This window comes from Sturnus vulgaris, chromosome 11, assembly GCF_052056855.1.
Source record: "Sturnus vulgaris isolate bStuVul1 chromosome 11, bStuVul1.hap1, whole genome shotgun sequence".
In the NCBI taxonomy this organism is placed as follows: Eukaryota; Metazoa; Chordata; class Aves; order Passeriformes; family Sturnidae; genus Sturnus; species Sturnus vulgaris.
In genome coordinates, this window is record NC_142253.1 from 7,139,625 (window position 1) to 7,162,247 (window position 22,623).

At 44.8% G+C, this 22,623-nt stretch overlaps 1 protein-coding gene across 14 annotated transcripts in view; it reads left to right on the forward strand.

The window, feature by feature from the left end:
• Positions 1-22,623, forward strand: part of CADPS (calcium dependent secretion activator) — a 204,932-nt gene that overhangs the window by 74,974 nt on the left and 107,335 nt on the right. For all 14 annotated transcript variants that reach the window (XM_088171331.1, XM_088171332.1, XM_088171340.1 and 11 more), the window contains exons 6-8: positions 1,826-1,947; positions 17,826-17,937; positions 21,828-21,967. In XM_088171331.1, coding sequence (XP_088027457.1) covers positions 1,826-1,947; positions 17,826-17,937; positions 21,828-21,967 — 374 coding nt within the window. The remainder of the gene's footprint in view (positions 1-1,825; positions 1,948-17,825; positions 17,938-21,827; positions 21,968-22,623) is intronic.

Consider the following 22,623-nt stretch of genomic DNA (forward strand, 5'->3'; position numbering starts at 1 on the left):
AGATTGGTTTGCAGTTTGTGTGGAAAATACTATGCTGTGCTGGGCTGCTCTTTGCTCTCTGTTGCATGCTGACTTTCTGCTCAGTGCTTTGTCGAGCAGTTTGTGCAGCCCAGAGGAGGGCAGGGTGCTGCTGCTGCTGCCTCTGACACAGCCCAGGGGAGGGCAGGGTGCTGCTGCTGCTGCCTCTGACACGGGATGCCTCAGTCCTGGAACAGTGTTGCTCAGTAGCCGTTTTCAGCCAGCTCAGTTGTTTTATGCAAACACATTTGTGGTTATTTGTGGGCATATTTACTTCAAGAAGTCATCAGTTCACCCATACAGAATTGTTGTTGTCTGTCAATGAGTGGGTTTATGTTACATTGTCAAAACAACTACCATGATGGAGTAAAAAATGTAGGATGCAGAAAAAATCAGAAAATTCTAGTTTTGTACAGTTTTCTGTTTATTTCTCTCCCTAGAGGATTTCTTGTTATATATATCACGCTAATGCAAAACTTAACGACTCTGGTTGTCCAGTCTCAGAATTTAACTCATTAAATGTCTGAAACCATCTTTATAGTATTCAGTTCAATCTTATTTGAAACTAGGGCTGTGAACCTAGAGATGGTGCCTTCAAGAGCATAATCACATAAGCCTGACTTCCATTATTCCCATATGGAGGAGCAGGGAATTATCACAAAGCAGTAGCACCCCTATTGCAGAAGCTGTGCAGTGTGTACACCTGTGTGTGAAGGGACACCCTTACAACAGAGTGTCACAAATGCTCTGCTCCAGCTAAACCCCATCTGGTGAGAAGTCAAAGCCCAGTGAAGCACTGACTTCAGGAGCTGGCAGGTCTGGGCACTGTTCAGTGCACAAAACTCCTGCAGCAAGAAAGCTTTTATCAAAAATGTGCACTCATCAGAGCGTTTGTGGAGCTCTGTGTGCCAGGGAGAGGATCCTCAGCTCCAGACAGATCAGAAGACCTGAGGAGAAGAATTTTAAACCCCTGTGTATATACCACATAAATAGCTGTTATAAAACCTGAACAGAAACTCCCACAGTGATTCTTGTAGAAATGTTTAAGGTGTGTGGTTAATGGGATTAATCACCTTTAAAAAAAATTAATTAACTGCAAGAAACTTAGGTGGTGATTTCTTAATTAGAAAGATTTTCTATAAGCAAGATGAAGAAAGATTTTTACTTTTTTTCTACCAGAACTGTAGAGTGGACAAGGGGCAGCAGTTTTAAACTGGAAGAGGGTAGATCTAGATTGAGTATAAGAAAGAAAATGTTTTTGATGAGGGTGGTAGGACATGGAACAGGGAACAACTGGGACATAGGTGTTTCATCCTTGGAATTTTCGAAGAGCAGGTTGGATGGGGCTCTGAGCGACCTGATCTACTGAAAGATATCCCTACCTCAGGATGGGGATTGGACCAGATGATCTTCAAACGTCAACCCCAAACCATTCTATGATTAATATGTAAAATATGCTTTTGGCACAAGCTGAGTAATGTGCTTTTTTTTTTTTTTTTCCTGAATTTCACATATTAAGGCACTTTTAGATGGGGCAGGACCATGTCTGTGAAGCCCATCTCCTGAAGCTTGGTACAGCCTTGGACACCCAAGGGTTTCAGTGAGTCCGTGTGCAGTCAGAGGGAATCCTGGTCTCCATACAGACCTGGCTGGCTGCCACAGTCAGCCTGAGCAGTGCCACCATCCCTGCCCACCTGCCACCTGCAGCACGTGAAGGACCCCAGCACTGGCTGACCCCATGGGTTCAGCAGCCACAGCAAGGTCTGAAGGAGCTGCTCCTCTTACATTTCTCCTTGTCTGCCTGCAGGTTGTCATCATGGAGGTGCAGGGGCTGAAGTCGCTGGCCCCCAACCGCATTGTGTACTGCACCATGGAAGTTGAAGGTGGGGAGAAGCTGCAGACAGACCAGGCTGAAGCCTCAAAGCCAACGTAAGCCTTGCTTTGCTTTTCAGTCTCTCCACCACGATCTCCTCTGCCCTGTCTCCGTGCTGCTGAGTCACTGCAGGGAGCTCTGGCTCCTGCATGGTGAGGGCAGAGTGGACTCTGAGAAGCAGAGGAGAAACATGGCCTTCCATACATGCAGAATGTTGTCCTGCAGCTAAGAATGGCACATAAGCCCTGACCGAGGGGAATAAAGTGTTAATGAGAGGCTTATATCTCGTGTAGCCATAGAGGGATAAATTTGTGCCCATACGTCAGTGCTTTACTAAATAGGGATGGAGTTAAGCAAGTGCTTAGATAAGTACTTGTCTGAGTGTCCATCTGAACTGGTGCCATCAGGTATAGCTACATTATCTTGTCCTCACTGTCAGAGTTTTGGCAGTCTTACGAGAAAGGGAACAGCTGGCAGGGACACAGTCTGGCAGCCACAGCCAGAGGTGGAAGAGAGGATCTGGGAAAAGCTTCAAATGACTCAGTTAAAGCTTTATCTGAGGCCTCTCTGCCCTAGTCCCATTCAAGGGCAGAGTCTTGTTCTGTCCTGTTTGACCTTATCCCCAAATCCCCACCTTGACTCCGTACTTGGCTTTCTTTTGTCTTACCTGGATATTGTTAAGTGCCTACCTGTAGTGATTGGCTTTTATTATTTGGGAGGAGAAAATGATGAATGGATTATTTCCTTTCCAATTTGTGGGATTAGTTAACTTGAAATACTATGGATTTGAGGCAGTTTTTCTCTGGATGACTGCAGAGATTTCACAAATTAAATTCTCAGTGCACTTCCTCACAGTGGAGAGTTGCTAAGGTGGTACTCCAGGAGTAGGGAGCGGTGCTGTTGTGCTCATATCCCATTACCAGGGGCCAGTCCTCAGAGGAGTTTTGCCAGGAGCTTCCCAAGCTGCTGGAAGGAAATCCAGAACCACCTGGCTGCAGGACATGAGAGTGCACAAGCACTGCATGCAGCTCAGGAGCAGTGGATGAAGGATAGAGCAGATACAAGGACAGGCTGCCTTCCCTCTGTCACTGTCCTCTCACAGAGGCACAGAAATTGCTGGTGCCTCATGGCCTGCGCTGCACCAGAGCAGCAGGAATCTGCAGTAAGAGGTTCAAAAACAATATTCCCAATCAGGGGAAGTGCTGCAGCCTGGCTGACTTTTCAAAATGCTTTGAAATCTGCTTTAGAGAAGGAAGGAAGAGAGCTGTGCTTAGAGCAAAATTTCTATGAGAATTTGCAATTGTCACTATTTTAGGTATTCTTATTGCTTCAGTGGAGAAAGTTGGGCTCTATTTAGGGAAATTGCTACTATTCATACTGAAAAAGCACACTTCTCCTGGGTTACATGTACTTGTTTAGATTGGTCTGTTCATCCCACTTTTGCTCACAGGGTCTGCCCTTCCATGCACACGTCTTCTTACTGCAAGATGTAGGACCATTTCTACAAGAATTGCTTTGAAAATAAGACCTGCAAGAGTGAACTCCTTATTGAGTGGGCCTTTTTATTATAATTAAATGTACAGTGTCTGGGCATGAAGCCATTAGCCCTCAAGAAAACGCAGCCAACACTGACTGCTGCGGTGTGATAAAAGTTATGCAAGGCCATCACACTCGTCCTCTCTCTGCACTGGCTTCCTGTAGAGGTGTGAGCCAGGCTTAAAGTCTTCTGGATTGCTCCAACACTTGGGCTAATACCTATGGAAATGACTTAGGAGGGGAGTAGGTTTAGCAATTGTGTTCCTAGAGGGTCCTAGGACCTTTTCATTCCCTAACCAAAGAGCAGCCAAGCTGAGACTCTGTAACCTTCACAGAAACCAGAGGCCATCCCAAAAAGCTTTTCCTTCTTTCCTCTCTGCACCAGAGGTGTTTCTTTCACCTTGCTTCCCCTCCCAGGCACAGCAGCAGAGATACAGGAAAGCGAAGCTGTGTGAAAGCAATTACTGTACCTAAGTTCTCCTCTTGAGAAGGACAGAGGGAATGAATCAGATGTGACATGTTTGTCATCTTGCTTAATACAAGATTTGAAGGCTCTCAGTTACTCTGGTGATGAGGGCAGTGATAAAAACAGCTCAGAGAAGGTTTTGGTGCATTTTTGAGCAGTGCTGCCTTAGAAACAAAGGATTTATAGCCAGGCAAAACAGTCTTCTGAGGTGTTAGTTTAGATGCTGACATCGGTGTCACTGAGGTCATTCAAACTGTGTTTGCTTCTGTGCTTTTTGTAATAAGCAGACCACCCCTAAAGAAAGGAAGCAGCTCAGTGAAGGCATGAGGGACTGCTCACTGCCCAGTATCCCAGGATTTATGTGCTTTGGCAGGGGATGCTGCCTGGCCTGGGGGTGAAGAATGCTTGGGGATTTTGAGCCTCAGCACTATGAGACTGTAAACACTGAAGTTGCCTCTGTACATCTCAGAAGTTTTATATCTCAGAGGCTCAAAAAATGCAGGTCAAGCACCTGTGCTCAGAATATGCAGCAAATGCAGTTCTGGAAACAGGCAGCGTTTTTAAACTGCCAGCCTTGAAACTGTTTGAAATTCAGCTTTGCCGTTGTCTGGAGGCTCTACAGGCCACAAAAGGCTAAATTTCTCATAAGCATCAGGGGAGAAAAATTACATTTGAACAGTAAGATTCACTGGAAGACTTCACTTTTCTATGACAGCGCTATGTCCTGGGGTGGAGAGAGTTAGGGGCCACTCAACCTTGTAGGACATCTTTTCACCTAACTCATGGAGTTGTTCACTGTATTCTCATGTGTCCTTGAAATGCCAGCCCTCAGCTAGAGCACCCAAGTCACAGCACACTGGTGATGGTGGCTGCTCTTCAGCTCAGTGCCATGCCAGGAGTTCCAGTCTAGCTTCCACATCTCTAATGGCAAAAGGCAGTTCACCAGGCAGGGAAGGATTTCCAAAAGCGCTGATCTAGGTCTGTGTAAGATTCTTCTTTCATCTTTCTGGTGCAAAAACAGCAGTTTTTGAGAAGAAAACATCTTAGTGACTTTGGAGCTTGAATCCCGTTTGCAGATCTTGAGAGAGGCAGGACAGCAGCAGGGTTAGCAGCCACACATACCCAGTGATCAGATGAGTTGTGTGCAAGGAGTGTGGTTTTTGTAAAAACAGTAAATACTGGCCTTCTATTTCTTCTCAGGCTTCATGTTGGATTCCTGACATTTTAAGCCCAATCCCTTCATGTAAGGATTATCTGCCTCAGCCCAGATGCAGGGGATGACAATAGCAAGGTTCATTTCAGATCAGGCTTGTAGTGTTTTATTAGTAGTGCTTTTAATAAGTTGTGTAAGAAAAAGCTTTTGTGCATTATGCCCTAACATGTAGACATCTCTAAAAGATATCTCAAATCCCAGTGTGAGAAGGATTTTACTGCTTTTCGTGCTGGAACTGTATTCTTGCAGATGGTTGTGGGGTTTATACCTCTCCCCCCTTTCCCTGCATACTGGCCCGTGGTCTGTCCTCTGCATGTTTCCAAAATGCTCTTCTAGGAGCTGTGGTAGTAGTGCTGCTGTTTGTGCAGCCTGGGAACAGGATTGTCAGGGGGTTTGGGAATAGCACAAAAGCCACAGCCCAGTCACAACCCCCCTGTCCTAAAGTCTCTAGAGAAGCTGCTGGATATATTTATATAGTGACCTGTGCTTGTGGCAGTGCTCATGGTCAGCAACTTACATCACATTTCTCTGATGTGAGCAGAACAAAAGAAAAGAGACCCAAACAACAGCAAGGACCCTTGTGCCTTTTGAATAAATGCTATAGTTTCTGGACTTACTTTGGGACCCAGATAAGTCTCATTCTCTTCTCTATCACAGTAGTGAAAATTGGGTGTCCCTGCATTGAACTGAGCTGAACCATTTGGGGTAAAAGCAGTAAATACTGGTGGGTGAAGAATCTGGCCAACCTGTCTGTGCGTTTGGCATGCCTGGAAGGGACAGGGGTGTGGGCTGCTCCCCTGGAAGTGTTTTCATTTTGAGGTTATATATATCCCTCTTGCAGAGCAGTCTCTTCAGTCCTAGTGCAAGGGTTGTGCAGTAGCTCAGAGAATGAAAGATGAGGATGGAGCTTGGTGTTTCTGAAGGAGGAAAGACCACTCTTCATTGCTTGGGATTTTTTTTTTCCATGTAGTTTTCTTCAGCATGTGCTAGAGAAAGCACACTCAGTGGCTCTCATCTGACTCCATGCCACATCTTATGTTTGTCATGACCAAGGGCTTGAGCCTTGTGCCTTTTCCATAAATTCACTCTTGATAAAGTAATGTCTTTGGTAAACTTCTAAACCTTTCCCATCTCCTTTCCCTTAGCCACGTCCCTAGGAGACAGGGGTGTCTGGTTTTATCTTTGTGCTTGCTCCCTTATTTGTTTCAAGGTGCTCTGACAGCTCTGCTGCTTATCTCTGCTGTGACAGGCTGCCCTTGTTCAGATCCCTGCACCAAACCTCCAAGCTTATCACTCAGACGGAGTTTTTGTTTCAAATTGGTGTGCCACATCCATCAGAGCCCTCTGCCTGACCGTGAAGAGGGACAGGACCTGCACATCATCCCCTTCTTCAGTGCTGTTTAGTCACCTTCTCCTTCTGGGAGATGGGCACTGAGCAGCAAAGGCAGAAGCCCTGCAGGAAGGGAAGCTGGCAAGCAGGGATGCTTTCTCTGTCTGCAGAAGGGGAAAATCTGGTCTTTTCATTCAGGAATCCCCTGCCTCAGGCCCTGGAGTTTGAAGTGATGCCCAGTGGCTTTGCACAGAGAGGACTGTGACAAGAGTGCTCTGTTGCAGTGTTTTTCTGCCGTGGTTTGTTGGGAGATGCTGTGTAAGTTCCCCTGCGGTAAAATGAGAAAAGTCCTTCTGAGATGCAGGAATTCCACATGGATATTCCATACTCCATGTAACTAATTTGACTCTGCTAAACTAAAGGGTTTTATGTTGATGTGAGTGAGAGTAGAGTTTAATTCTTAGTGTGAATGCCTCAATACAGCTGTTCTTGCCAGGCCTGGTAGGTCTTTCCCAGACATGGCAAAGCTCAGGCACAGTCCTGTGTGGCTACACAGTTTTAAGTAAACCTTCATATTTAGGTTTGCATGCTTAGCTAAGCCCTGTGTAAGCAAAATTCATGATGCTGGGTAAAAAACAAAGCAAAAGGAAATTTTAGAAAATAGCTGATTTTTCTTGCTTTTTTTTCCTTCTTCTCACTCTTCTAATTGCCTTCAGCATTAAATATAAGCTGTCTTAATTAGCCACACTGATTGGATTGCTTTTCCAGTCACATGACTCCATTTCACAGCTGTGCAGATGTTTGCAGCTCTTTCTCCTTAGGAAATCTCTGGGAGCCTTAGGAATGTGTTAGAGCAGGTGACTGAGTACAGCAAACATCAGACATCTTTGTTTGTGAGGTACAGTCCTTGGTCCTGGGGCGAGGCTCTGAGCAAAGGGTCAGCCTGCCCCAAGGTATCTGCTGGGGAAATGTCTTCCAGGAGAGCTCTTCAGCTTTGGTCTCTGTGAGCATGGTGCAAGTGCCCTGAAGCCTGTGATGCTGCTGGGCTAAGACATGAAAATGACAAGGACAGGAGCTCCAAGGCAGTTTCTTTTAGCCCCTGTGTCTGAGGCTGAAGGGTACGAAGTGGTGTCCAAATCCCTGACACAAATTTTTTCACTTATAGCTGTTTAGCATGCTTAGGAGACAGTTTTCTGATGAGACTGTGCATGACTTTGTACCTGAAGGGTTCTGCTGTTAGCTTGGTTTCACCTGCTCTTCAAGTCCCCTTTTGTGTGACAGTATTTCCATAATGCTCCTGAGATTTATGCTGTGATGTTCCCATTTCTGAAAGTGGAGGCTGTGGACAAGTCATTAAGCACAGCAAAAACTGCACTAAAAAGTTATTACCCGAGTGCAAGTGTGTGATCTATTATGGGAGTCTTCATGCAAGTGATTTACTATCCTTTTTAATTAGGAATTCAGAACCTTTTCTGATGCTCCCTCATAGTTGTTCTGCAGGATTGGTTCTTACCCAGCTCAGCCACTGTGGGATGAAAATTCTGCTTTATATTAAGCAGCTGAGGTTTTTCTCCAGAATAAAGGCAAGATCCTACAGTGATTCCCTTACTCTGAGTGTCACCCAGGCAGCCACACTGCTGTGGAGGAGCCTCCTGGACAGCTGTGCAATACTCTGCTGGGACTGTGGATGGTGATTCCAGGTGGGGCCCTGTTCCCAAAGGTCTCGTGTTCAGTCCCTGCTCTCCTGTACCATGCTGGAAGCTGTGTTGAAGAATAATGAAGGCTTGTATCTTTACACTTATCCTTTGTACTTGGTTTCTTCCAGTATCAAATAAGTGCAAGCTCTGACTGTGTTCTCTTTTAGAGCACACATAACATTGCTTTCACATGGATTCTCTGGTGTCTAGTAAGGGTTGAGCTCAAGCACCTTCTCTTTCACAGATGCATGCCTTGCTTTTCTCGCCAGCTGTCTAATTTCTTGAGTGTTCCTATGCACTTGGGAATTATGTATTCCTGTGATAGCACATACATTCAAATTTAAGTATTCCAGAAGGTGTGATGATGCCCAAGGCGATTTTCATCGACACCCGTCTGCTTCATCACTCCTATACTCACAGCCTTAAGATGGGGATAGGAAAAACCAAAAGGACATTGAAATGAGACTGAGACTCAGTGATCTGAAATAGTGCTTAATTAAGAGGAGGACTGCAAAATATAAGTTCTGGGATACGTTCAGTCATGATGTATATTGCTTGTAGTTGGCGTTCTGAAAAAAAGAATTAAGCCATGCCTTAGTGTAAGTTCAGCAAATCATTTGCCAAGGGGAAGGCGGGGGATGAGACATGTGAAAGGGCCCAGTTGTTGGTTTATTTATTAAGTGCTGTGTACAAGTAGTGCACATTATTATTTAATGAGGGGTGCTGCTGTTGCTGCAAAGCAGTGTGGGGAGATAGAGGACACGCTTTAAAGAATTCGTACTGTGCCTACTCCTGTCTGGACAAAGCTCTGGAATGATGAAATGAGAAGACCAACTTTGACTGATTTTTCAACATTTTAGGTGTCCTTTCTGTGTAATGAAGGTAGGGTGTACTGGCTTTGTTAATGTGCTGTCTCCCAACAACCACAGAATTAAGTGTAAAAGCATTTAAAGAGAGCAACGTACTGTTGTCACTATGTGGACAAGGCATGCTCATGGAGAGAGGAGCTTGCAAATGGCTGGGTGGGCATCACCTGCTGGAATTGTCCACTCATCCCCACTGACCCAGGAGATGCTAGTGTGAACTTTGGTTCTAGCAGTCAGAAGCTGGGCAAGGCAAACCCAGGTGTCTGGCTGGATTTGAGCTTCCTGTCCTGAGTCCTGGCTTAGAAAAATATAGGACAGCAAAAATGTGAGTGGTGGCACAAGAAGAGATGGTCTCAGACTTCTTGTTCCTCCTTTTAGCTGATTTTGGAAGGATACCTGTCCCTTTCTGCTATAAAAGGGGGAGTTGGGAAGCCCATGTAAGAATATAACATATGTAGAGACATAAATAAAAACCAGGTTGGTCCTCTCAGTACCTTCTGTGTTTTCTCCTGTTTGCATTTAGAAAATATTTCACTGTTCTCTAATAAGTTTTATAAAGGAGGGTCTAGACTAGACTACCTGTATTTTCAGGCAGAGGATTTCTGTCTAAGCTTATGTAAATCTGACAGGATATGGCCTTATTAAGTCCAAAATCATGACCAGGCCTTAACCAATGTCAGTTCCCTCCATTTTTATTTTCTTCCAGAGTGACAAGATCTGATAGAAGTGATTAATCATATTTGGTCATTCTGTGAAGTGAGCTCTGTGGCTGGTTTAGTGGAGCATCTTTGGCCAAAGGAAACTTTGATTAGCATGTGTGTGGCATTGAAGTCACCCTATTCAAGAAGTGGTCACAGCCACAAACAGTAAATGCACACAGGAATTTAATGAATGAAGCTGTAAACGCTGTATCCAAAGCAGATACACTCATGGAGCACATACAGTAGGCAGCCTTTGTAAAAGCAGTTTTTCTTTCAATTCAGACCTCCCAGTAAAACAGTGCTGGGCTTTCATTTCCATTTCCCCATGCTGAGTTTTTTTTCCTCTAATTGTGATAGTATTAAACAAGAGCACAGGGCGTTTGAAAAGCAGTCATCATTTAAATCATGGAAAGTAATCATACAATTATTTTTTTTTTCCCCAAAAAAAGATTGTGGTGAATAGCACATCCAAACCAGCTGAGGTGTTTCTGCAGCAGAGTCCAGCCTGGGGCGCAGCAGTACGGGAAGGGTGTGTGGTCCTGGGCTGGGTGCAGGCATGGCAGAGGGACATCTCTGGGGCAGGAATGCCATCTCGTGGCCATAAATAGCTATTATGTGATTTTAAATCCACCTCCCATCCCTTCTTCCTTCCTCGTGACACTTACCCAGTGTATCAGTCATTCTCAGGAACCACAAATCAAGCTGTATTTTCTGCGTAGCAAAGATCATCCCTTTTTGGGTTCCTAAAGCTGTGCTGTCGGCCTCAGCAGCTCCTCTTGGCTGCAGTGCCCTGGAACGGGATCCATGGGGATTGTGTGTGAGCCACAAGCAGATCAAGAGCAGACCTTTGCAGGCTTTGCTTTGCTGCAGTCTCTGTCAGCTTTACCCTCTTCCTTCTGTGCCTTGCACACTCAGGCACAGATGTGATGCTCTCCAAGACATATTTCTCTCTCAGCCGGCAGTGTAGTGCTGCTGTAGCCAGTTTGAGGATGTGGGAGTTGCAGCTCCTGGAGGGGGAGAGATGGTCTGGTACTGCTGTCTGCAGGATGTTAAGCAAGATGGTGCCTGCGTGTGTGACACATACATTGTGTCTCAGAGCTGTGGAAACAGAAAAGGGACAGACCATGAAATGCTGGAGGTTGGAACACCTCCTTAGCTGCTGTAGAAGGAGCCCAGTCCTTAGCAAAGCACTGTCTCTGCTCACCTTTGGAGTAACACCATAACAATAACACTGCTTTCTGCAGTGGTGTTTTTGGGAAAATAAATGCCCTTTTGGTAAGCAAAATATTTACCAGTGGTGTTCTATTTTAGCAGAGGAAGTGTTATATGCTCAGCAGGAGTTAGAGTGCCATATGAAATGATGGATTCACTCAGAGCATCCTTGGGTTATCCCATCAGAGCAGACACCAGTGCTCCATGCAGAGCCATGGCCTCACTCAGTATTCCTTGGCTCCAGGGAAGGCAGGTGCAGCCACCTCTGCTGGCCAGTGCCTGCAGGAATGCTGATTTGTCAGCACCTGCACCGGAGCTGCGTCAGTGAAAGCACGTTTTAAATCACTGCAAAGTCTGTGCGGGAAAGTCTAGGAGGAATCAGATCTGTTTGTGCTGTCACTCCCACTTCAGCTCAGCTTGTTCCGAGGGGATGGGACTGAAAGGCTGTTCTGGCAGCTGAAAAGGGAGGGGAGGAAACAAATGTAAACAAAAATAGACTGCATTGTCAATCTGTGTCTGATGTCTTTGGTTATCCTGTTTTGAAGGTGAGTAAACACATCAAAGTTTTACCGTGGGAGGAATCCCAGAGGATTCCAGCAGCCCTTGAATATCAAGATGTATTATGGATGCAAACCATTCTCAGTGCATTTCTACAGGAAGAATGGAAAGGTGCCTTTCTTAGCACCTGAGTGGTATTTCCTAGCCCAGGATGGTTTTGCATGAGCAATGTATGTATATCTATATGTGTTCTTTGAGATTTTAATTTCAAATCTTTTTCTGAATCCACAGCAGTCACCTCCAGCACACCCTTCTAGCAGTGGAAAGACAGGTGCCCTTTATGTCAGGCATCGTTTCATCTGCCTGCTGCCTCTAAACTGAAACGAGGCAAATTAAGGCCTAACTCTACTGACTTAATTAGATGTCTCCTTCTTGCAGTAGCAGGAGCCCAAAGCAGATGACTGAGGCACATGTACACAGTAGTACAGTCCCCTAAATTTGTGGGTTTTCAACTGAGGTCTGTAGTCCTACTGCAGGAAATCACAAGGTAGTTTGTAGCTGTCCCAAGCACAGCATCCCCAAACTGGCAGTTGTTTATGGCATTCTCCTGCCAAAACGGAGTTGTGTGTGTGGAGTTGTGTGTGCATCCCACAGGTCTCCAGGTGTGTGACCTAGCCTGTGGGTTTTCTTGTAGTGCCTAAAAAAAGCTGTAATTCTTCTGTGCCTTTGGCTTTTTTCCAGTCTCAACGACGTAAATAAAAGACCTGTTATCCATTGCCATTATCCACAAGAGCTGCAAAGAATATGTGTTTTCTCAAAGGCTTTGAGATGCCCTGCTTCTGTTTGTTATGGCTTTGTGACCCAGCTGGTGCAGGTGTGAGCACCTGGCTCTGCCCTGTGTCATGGACACATCTGTTCTGCCACGTCCCTGCCAGTTCAGTGCCTCACCTGCACTGCTCCCTACAAGGAGCTGTCAGCTCTTCCAGCCTCTGCTTGTGAAGGGCTCATCATTGTCTAGTTTATGGTGTTCCTAGAAGTTCCCAAGCACTCTTTTAATTTTAAAAAACGGGTATTTTCATCCTGGTGGGATTAATGCCATCCTTGCATGGGGTTTTGCTGTTGACCTGAGTAAGTCTGTTCAATTATAATGAACTATTACCTCCGTGTGTGGGCAAGGGAAGTTCAGATAGATAGCTGATAATTGTGGTCATCAGCCTCTAGTTCATGTTTTTGAATGGCTGGTATAGATAAAGCATTAGAGAATATAGTAAAAAGCTATCCTGTGTGCTTCTTCATATATAGTTAGCTGTTAAAGATACTTTAAACTTGTTTATTTTCCTCCTCGCTTGCATCTTTAGGAATATGTAGAAAAGAAATATAGCTTAGCATTACATCAGAGGAAAAGGTGCACTATTCCATCAGTTGCATGAAGGTAGGTTAGCTCAGTGCCTGGTGTGCTTCTGCTTTAACTCTGTTTTTCCCAGTGCTCAAGTACGGGCATACATGATTTATGGCCCAAGATTTAAAGGTCTCTTCTGGGAGGGGAGAAGTGTGCTAAAGTAATAAAACCATCACTTTTAGGCAAGATTTCTGGGAGAACTAAATTGAGACTGTATGTAGCATTTCAGTCTGCAGTAATGAATCTGAACTGTCCATCCTCAGAGCAGGATCCAGATCCAGCAGGGACCATGGCTGGACACCACGGTAAGCTGGGAAGCCAAGGCTGGATTAAAAGCATCACACCACATAAGGTGAAGCTGTCACCAGGCTCGGGCAGTGTCTGTCAGGCTAATTAATGTCTGTGCTGCTCTCTTGATGAACTTCCCTTCACCAGCCAGCTCACTTTGGAGACCTTGCTACAAGTACACCAGGAGGGACACAGACATGCCAGAAGAGAAGAGGTGAGGGCTGTAAATGAAGAGAAGTGCATGAAGCATAACCCTCTCCCCCAGCACTGCATAAAGGAGGCAGCCAGACTGGCCAGTCATTTCATCCTTACCAGATCCCACTCTGACAGAGTGTAGAGGACAGCAAGGGAGGCTAAGCTGCCCTGCAACTGTTGTCCCAAACACGGTCACATATATTAAACAGCTGGATTTCAGTCAGACCTCTGTGTCCCTGTACACAGCCAGCTGGCCGTGCAGGAGGGTAGGTGATAGTGCTGCTGTTTTGGTGACCCTGCAGGGATGGAAGCAGCTGCCATGTCCTACCTTCCCAAGGACATGTTCCTGTCTTGGGAGGGGACAGGCACTGCTGCTGAGTTGGTTAATTTGGGAAAACTATACCGAGCAGGTGGCTCAGTAAACTCCTTCAAAACTGGCCAACATGTAAAGATATTATTCTGCAAGACTCTTTTACTTAAGTGGTGAATTATGGGAACAAGGCAGAAGGGCAGCATCTCTGGCAGAGATCTGTCTCAGGAAACTGCTGTATTCATTGAGCATCATGCACACCTGGAGTGAGCCCACTGAGGGGACAGCATAGCTCTCCTTTAGTACACATTTTTACTTGCATTTTCTGATTTTTTTTAATGTTTATTCCGTGCAAGCTGGAGGGGGATAAAAGATATCCTGTGGTAATTTTGAAGCCCATGAGAAGCAGTTGTAGATGACGTTTAAATGTCGCCCCCGTGGAAAGCACATGGCTCTGCAGCTGCTCCCCTGCTAGCCTGGTTAGCAGGGCTGATTCATGGCCCAGCAATACAACACGCTTGCACTTGTTCATTATTTATAGAAATCACAGGCATCAATGTTCTGGCTACATCAAGTTACAAGAGCATTGATGGAAAAAGGGTGACTGATTTAAATTAGACAGGGGCTGAGCAGACTTGCTGGAGAGCACAGTATATGAATGAAGGAATTTAATTAATTTTCCTGGCATTTAAATGTTTATGTCCATATTTAGGAAGATCACAGGTGCTAAAATTTCCATTAGAGGAACTTAACATACTAGAGTTGAACAGAAATTACTAAATCAGTGTCTCTCAAGGACAGCTGAGAAAATTGTAGGTCACACAAATGGGATATTGTGAGGAAAAGCAGCTGAAGTCAGAGACCCTCCTGCCTGGTTTCATGCGATATACAAGTGCAGTCAGGACAGGGATCTTTAAAGGATTTTGCTCAAGCCTTATTCATATCCCAAATAGTATTTCAATCATGAATTTTAACATAGCAGTGCCACAGTGTTTTAATGTTTTTGTCTTTTTAGCTATGTGGTAATTAACTTGATAATTGCTGTATCTACAGTGTAGAAGCCCTCATCCCTACAGCCAAAGATCAGTAAAGCATTGCACTTCCATGGGATGAAGGCAGTTGTTTCTGCAGTGACCTTATGGCAGGAAAGGGTAAGAGCTTGGTACAGCATCGATGGGAGGAGAGTGATCTTACAGATTTTGGCCATAAATTGGGAAGGGCTGAATAGCAGGTTTTTCAGATCAGCAGAGTGAGGCAGCTGAGAGCAGCTAAGTCTGAGCAGCCTGGCACCTGCATTGGCAATGGCATAACTGCTCCTCATGTGTAAGGACAGTGTCTGTGACAGCTCCCAAATGCTCGTGAAATCAAACAGGTGAGCCCATCCTTCAAGTGCTCCATGAGGCTGAGGAGGTAATGGGAGACAAGAGCTGACCTTTGTTACTTGTTGGCCACTCACACCCTCTGGATGTTTTATTTTATGTTCCATTCAGGATAAAATCCTAGCACTTTAGACTAACTGTGATTACACCTTTAGGTGAATCTGTAGACACAAAGTCTACAGTGACGATCTCCTTATTATGCTTGTAAAAGGTTAAACAAGGGCCAGCATCTGTCAGGTTAGCACCTGGGGCATATCTCAACCTCTGGCACTTTGCAGCCAAAAGAGTTTAGCTGCTTATCCTAGGTTTGATGCCTAAATAGAAACCCTGGAGACAAAAGTAGATCCTGGTGATAGCACTGGCACAGTACAAATGCCATAAATAGGGCAATTATTCTAATAAATTCTCTATGTACAGCAGCATTTCTTTATCAGTTCCAGACTTTGGGATGTACTGGCCAATAAGAAATGCTGAGGGGTTCAGGCAGGATTCAATTAATACAGTCCTGACTGAGGAAGTACTGTCAGGATTGTTCTGCTTGTGTACGTTTTTTATGGTGTTTGTACGTCCACATGTATCCATCTGTATGTGTGTATCCTTTTGGCCAGGATGACATTTGTTTGTCTGCATTTGCAGATGTTTTATTGCTTTGAAGTGTCATCATGAGTTCTGTGATAGGGGGACAAAATAACATGGCTACTTCATGGCATTTGTCCACAATGGGTCCCAATGCACTTTCCCAACAAATGAACTCCTGCAGTGATAACCTGCTTAATGATTAAATATGGAAATTAAACCATTACACTGTTAGTCCCTCAGAAGATGCTAATACCTAGCTACTGTCCAGAGCTAATTTTCTGAACAATAATTTAATACACAGCCCAGATAAACTGGGTACTCAGATTGAATACAAATGATGTTTCAGTGGCATGAATTATGGCCTTATGCTGAGCATCACTATGGCAACTAATGACATCACCACAGGCTTCAACCAGCACAAAACTCAACTTTTGATGGTCTCCATTTGTTGGCGCAGATCTTTTCAGGGCTTTTGGGGGTATGAAAATGTAAGCACCAGTGTTGTCAAGGGTTTGCTGTGTATGTTTGCTGTCATTTGAAACATTTATTCTCTTTGTGGTTTATGTTGTTCCCATGAAGGAAACCTAATGAAAATTACTGTTTGTATTTGGTTAGTAACATTTGTTGATAACATATGGTCTGGGAATGCTTCAGCAAATAAGAGCTTTTTAATAGTAAACAGAGATACGAGTTCTATAAAGCAGATGCTGTCAAAATACACAGTGTAAGGTTGGATATTTTCTTACTTTTGCCTCTTACCCAAAGCAAGATAATCTTCCTACTTTCCCTCCTGGTGACAACACAGTTTTTTGAGAGAAAACATAACCTGTGACCCGAAACTGTGATTAGAAAATTAAGTTGTTTCTTGCTTCTTACCCTTAAAACATTTATTAGGTAACTGATGGCTTCCACATGAAAAAGATTTTGTATAAAGGACCTGACTGGACCTATAGTGCTGTAGATAATTTAAGCTAAATCTCTGCTCTTTGGCACTGGTGGTGGTTTGATGCGTCATCATAAAAAACAAAACATGTGAAACAGTTGACACCAGGAGAGGAAATTTCAGAGCAAAGCTGATGAAGAACCCAAGTTTGTTAATCAGCTCTGTGCTGAACACACTCATCTGTTGAGCTCGGTTGGACAAGAATTTGCTCAGTGGGGAGCAGAGCATAAACCCATACTCCTAGAGCACAAGGACAAGGGAATTATTTTTACTGATAATTTTCCAAAAGCTAAACCTGCTGCTTGGTGTTCATCTTTAAGGAGCATCTAATCACTGGACCATGTGTTCTGAGCCTTTTCAAGGGAACTGCCTTTCTTCAGCAGAGGATCTAGTCTGAGGACAGCTTAAAGTGAGAAAGTGTCATTAACAGAGTGAGGGTGAATAGAAGTGGTTAATGAGTTATGGTGTAACCTCTCATCTGACTTGCAGCATTCTGGATTGTAGTGTGTGTTCCACCACATCACTCAGAGGTGTTGCTCATGGCACGCTCTTGGCAGGGTCCCACATGGAATGAGTTCATGTTTTCTGTGCATTTGGGCAACTTGTGATTGCAGAAACTTGTGGATGTCTTCTAGAGACATGCTTGTCTAGAGGCTGTAGATAATTCAGCCTCCATAGCACTCCTTTCCAAGCCAGGGAATGACTCACAGGCTACAAATAGTAGGTAGTGGATCATGGTGTAGTTGCAGAGGTGGCATCTTCCTGGCCACTGCAGTCCCACCCACAAGGAGCTGGTGTTCTGTTCTGCAGTCCTAGCAAGCTAGAATTACTCCAGACATAATGGCTTGGACTTAAACTTGGGTTGGGCTGAAACTTGGAAAGCAACCCAGGTTAAGTTGCAGTTTCTTCAGAAAAAGCAAACCTCATTCTCAGCCTGGAAAGGAGAGGTTAATTAAGAGAGGAGCAGGCATGAGTGATCACAGACATCCTGGGTGCAGGTGTCTTCAATCCTCTACTTCTCTTGTGACTACACAGGCTGGCACTGCAGGAGACATTGTTCTTTCTAAATAAGAAAGTTCTCTTAAGCTTGGTTTCATACTGCTCCCAGATGCTCCTTTTTTTTTTTCCCAAGGACCATCAATGGGTTTTCCAAACATCTGTCCCACATTTCCCAAAGAAGATAATTAATGCGCTTGTCACTCACACAACCCAACCACTTTGGTTTGTGTCAGACACATTTTAGATTAACTATTTCATGCCTGAGCAGCGTTGCTGCTGACCTGGCAGCTGAGCTGAACACCTCTCTGTCCTTCTTTTCACAGCTGGGGCACCCAAGGAGACTTCACAACAACCCATGCACTTCCTGCAGTGAAGGTGAAGCTGTTCACAGAGAGTACAGGAGTGCTGGCTCTGGAGGACAAAGAGCTTGGGAGGGTAAGGAGATACTGAGTTTAATAATGCTTCCCTCTGGCGCTGCTTTTCTAGAGAAATCTCTTCTGTACAGAAATATCTTTGGAGCACAACATGCTCTGCTTTTTTGCCAAGCTTCAGCAGAGGGAAAGAAAGCAAGTTCTGCACTGCTGGAAAGGAGTGCATCTCGCATGCTGTCTTTGTTGTGAGTTTTTAATGGCAGCATTTCAGCTGGCTGTGCCTGCTCTGAGCAAAGGCAGAGGATCTTGTGTGCAATATTGGCAATCCGGAAAGCCTTAAAAGTTGCTTGCGGAAATGGACATTCCTGAAGCAGAAAAGGGGATTATGCTGAAGCAAAAAGAGGGGATTTAAGTTTGGCAAGGGGCTGTTAAGTTTCTCTCATATTTGCTGAGCAGCCAGTGCACGGTTTGAGCTTTTGAAAGCACTGACTGCAGTACTCCCTGCAAAAGGCTTGGAGCCCTGGCTGCCCTGGGGATGGATGGTGGCTGAGCTGGTAGCTTCAGTGGGGCTGGACTGGGGAGTGAAACATGAGGGTTCATTGCTCCCATCAATGGTGTTAATAGCAAAGAGCTCAGATTCCTGGAGTATTTGCTACAGGCAAATCTTCCCACCCCATCTCTGCCCCTAGCCTGTGGTCCCTAAACCAGTGCCCTGCCTTGATCACTGCAGCCCACAGCTCCAGAATATCTGTGGATGGCACTTTCCTATGGCTTTGGGACATTTCACTTGTCTCCATGGATTTTGTGCAGCTGTTTAGTTTGTGTTGGCCCCAGGCAGAAGTGGTAGCAGCCTTCTTGCCGTGCCTTCCTCAGCTTCTCAGGCTGAGATCAGTATGACGATGACTCCATGAAAATCAGTTTGGGGTAAGAGGACTTGGTACCTCCTGTCATGGCTCACCATGACCCAGGTGATCTCCAGGGGCAGCCTGGGCTCTGTCTGCCTGGTCCTGCAGTGCTCCTTGTTCTCCATCCTGTCTGTGTGGCTATGGCTAAGAAATCCATGGTCAGGAAAGCCACTGATCCTGTTGCAAGCTCAAGAATGGTATTTCCAGTTATGGACTAACCTATTGGGATGTTGCTAACTCCATGGCTGTTTGTGCCTTGACAAGAAAGTCTATGTCTGTTCAACATTTTTCCTAATTAACATTTTTCCTAATTTGTATTAATCCTGTTCATAAAATTGCCAAACATTCTTCCAGGTCCTAGTGAGCTGTTGATTTAAATTTACAGCTTTATAGTGGAGAATGCTGCATGCAATTTTGTGTCATGTAATTCATGTTCATTTTAATTATTTGTGTTTTCATGGTCATGAAGTATCCTTTGTTTCTTGCACTTGAGAGAGAGAAAAGCAAAGCTACCCCTTCTTTTCTCCTCTCAATCTTCTCTTCAAAGAGAAGCCCCTTCAGGCTTTCCTCATTCACACCTTGATCCTTCCTTTCTCCCTGTCCTCCTTTTGACAAAGAGGATGACCCCTCTAGGCTGCAGTACTACAGCTGAAGACTTACAATTGTTTTGCTGCACAGCATCATAATATTTTCAGGATTATTTTCAAAACCTCCTACTTCAAACAGCCTGGCACCCTGCCTTTATCCGCTGTGGCATGCTGAGCAGAGCTTTTCACCCAGCCGGCCGTGCTGCCATTCACAGATTTTCCCCTGAGTGGTTACACTCAGTGCAGCCCCTCTTGCTTTGTAAGTCTTGTTTCCACTGGCAGCCATGAGCAGTGCTGACTTTGCTGGTCTTGGGAAGCAATTAGCTGTGCATGTTGTTCTGAGAAAGATGTCAGCACCCAAAGCAACCCCTCTTGCCCTGAAAGGCTGATGAGCCAGCCCTACCAATGTGCTTTAATTCCCAGTCCAGCAGGAAACCATCCCTCAGCCCTGAGTTTCTGCAGGCTGAAGGACATAGGCCAGCAGTGGCAAGTGTGGGGAGCTGGCAATGATTCCCCCTGGCCCGTGGCCACCAGTGCTTTCAGTCGGCCAAACTTCAAAGGGATGCTCAGTGTGCCCGGAGCGGCCGAAAGATGACGCGTGTCTGCTCAGGCTGCATCAAGATTTCTTCTTTAAAGTAATAATGAAACCGGGAGTGTGTAAGCCCCTGGTTTAGCTGTTGGAGTGGGCAGGATCCTGCCTGCATGGAGAGGGGAGGAAAGCAGGTTTTATACACAAAACACCCCTGCTCAGCCGCCCTTTGAGCAGTGGCTTTGTGCTCTGCCAGGCGGGTACAAAGCCCACTTTCTATTGCCAGTGTTGAGTTGGCAACCGGCCGCCACTCCTCAGCTCACCACTTTTATCCAAGGGAGAACTGGAAAATGCTCCCAAGCCCTGCACTGCTGAATGGGCAGCTGAAGGCATGGGAATACAACCTGACCCTTTTGAAGCCAGTGGCAGGGCTCCCATGGATTTCAGCCATGCCAATACTTCATCTACTGAGGGCAAGGAGGGGAAGAGCTGTGAATTGCAGCACCGCTGAGAAAAGTTTGTGTCTTTTGTTGAAAAAAGAGTTAGAAATCAAAATAGAGAGCATCCCAAACACACTGAGTGGCTGCTGCCTCACTAAGAGATGCAGCTTAGCACAGGTGTGTGTTCTTGCATGACCTGCCTGGCACTGGGGTTCTGTGGGTGCTGCACAGAGTTTGTTTCCGTCATGTTTCTAACACCCCCTGCCTCATGTGCAGAGCTCATTTCTCATCTTCAGAATTTGCTTAAATGTGTTTTCTTCCAAGAGTGATGCAGTACAGACTGATGTTGCTCTGTTATCTGTGTGACTGATAACAGCTTCAGATTCCTGACAGAGAAAGCAATTCAATAAAAGAGGTGATAAATTACATTAATGGATAAGGGTAAAGTTGAGAATCTACTGATGTTTACTTCAGACATTAGAGGAGGCAATAAAATAAGTTTTAGAGTAATTCATCAGAGGGTAATAGCATCAATGATATTTTGGTGGAAAACAGCCCCTAGATTGTTGACTCAGCAGCAGAGTTGAAGAGCAGAGGAATACAAGATTATAGTCTGGGCTGGAGTTTGGCAGGAGCATAGACTAAGCATGAGCAAGAAATGAGTGATGGCAGCACATCAGTTAATGAGGGTGACTGCTGCCATTTGTAAGAATTGTGAAACAATTTGCTTGCATAAAGGTTAATGGATTTTAAGAAGGTTCATCTCATTACAGTACAGTGGAAACTTGAATGAATTTGTACCAGGCAAAGTCACCTCTGAGAGTGAAAGCATCAGAAGGGGAACAGGTGGAGGAGAAAGGGGGTTAGGCCACCTCAGAGCAAACATATGGAAATACCAGGAAAAGATGGTGGATGTGGTGGTGTCCTAGGGGAATATTCTGTATCTTACTCTCCAGGGAGCTGCTCTGCTTTGTAGTGGTAGTGGATGAGTGGGAAAATTACAGCTATGATCAGGAAAGACTATTCACCTCTTGGAGCTTTCAGTTCCTTTGAGCCAAGTGCTTGCATTGGTGTTCATCTGCAGTCACTGGTGTTGCATGGATGGCTCCAGCTGGAGACCCTCCCAGCATTTCCTGATGCATGAAATGGAAGCAGAGTTCTGCAGCCACTCAAGTCATGACATGGGGAGCAGATTTTTTCTGCTGTTGTAGCTCAGTCAGATGTACCATCCTGAAATGATAGGAACTGATCATGCAGTTCTATCTGCACAGCCCCATGAGCTGATTGAGGAGCCAAAGAATATATGACCTAATCTCAAAATAATAAGCTGTACTTTAAAAAAGCAATAAAAAGCCATCCTTGCTGATGTAAATAGACATATCCAGACTGACTTCTGGGACAAAACTAGATCATCTGATTTATTTCTGTTCCACATTAAACCCCATTTTGTGAATAATTTTTCCCTTTAACATTGTTGGTTTTTATTCTTGCAGGTTGTTCTCCACCCTACTCCTAATAGCCCAAAGCAGTCAGAGTGGCACAAGATGACTGTTTCCAAAAACTGCCCTGATCAAGACCTGAAGATCAAGCTTGCTGTGCGAATGGATAAGCCTCAAAACATGAAGCACTCTGGGTAAACATTTGTCTCAGTCTAAAGTCATTTTGTTTTGAATTTGCATTAGGAAATTTAGCTTTTATAAGATTCTCAAAGAGAAACTCTTTTTCTCAAGTTCACAGGAGGTGAAGCAGAAAGATAAATATAAAAATGGCATTAGTTCAGTCATTTATAGTGCACTTTCCATATTCTTAGCGTAGTCTTTTTTAATGCATATGAGCCAAACAGTTTAAATTTTAAACAGTTTTCCTCACAGGAAATTATGTTTTTTCCTGGGAGAAATAATAGGTGAACTGCCCAATTCTCTTACTGAGAATAATGTAATTTTTAAAGTTATTTTGTGCCTTCCTGTATTGATTTCTCAAAACCAAAATCATAATGCACTTTCCACTTGAAATATACCCCAGTGTGACCAGCATTATATATATTGAGATACACACCACAATTAAATAGCAGTTGCCTTGAGTAGGACTAATAATTGGGAAGGTTAAAAGGGACACTTTTCCCTCCTGGAGGGAGTATCAGAAGATCTGGGGCCAGAGGGATCCCTGACCACTTCTACCTTCATATAGTTACAAATCAGATCATCCTTGGGAAGATCTAGCTAAGGCCATTGGCAAGGCACTGACTGCTCTTCAGAGCTGAGGATGGGACCAAAAAATCAAAATTGTCCA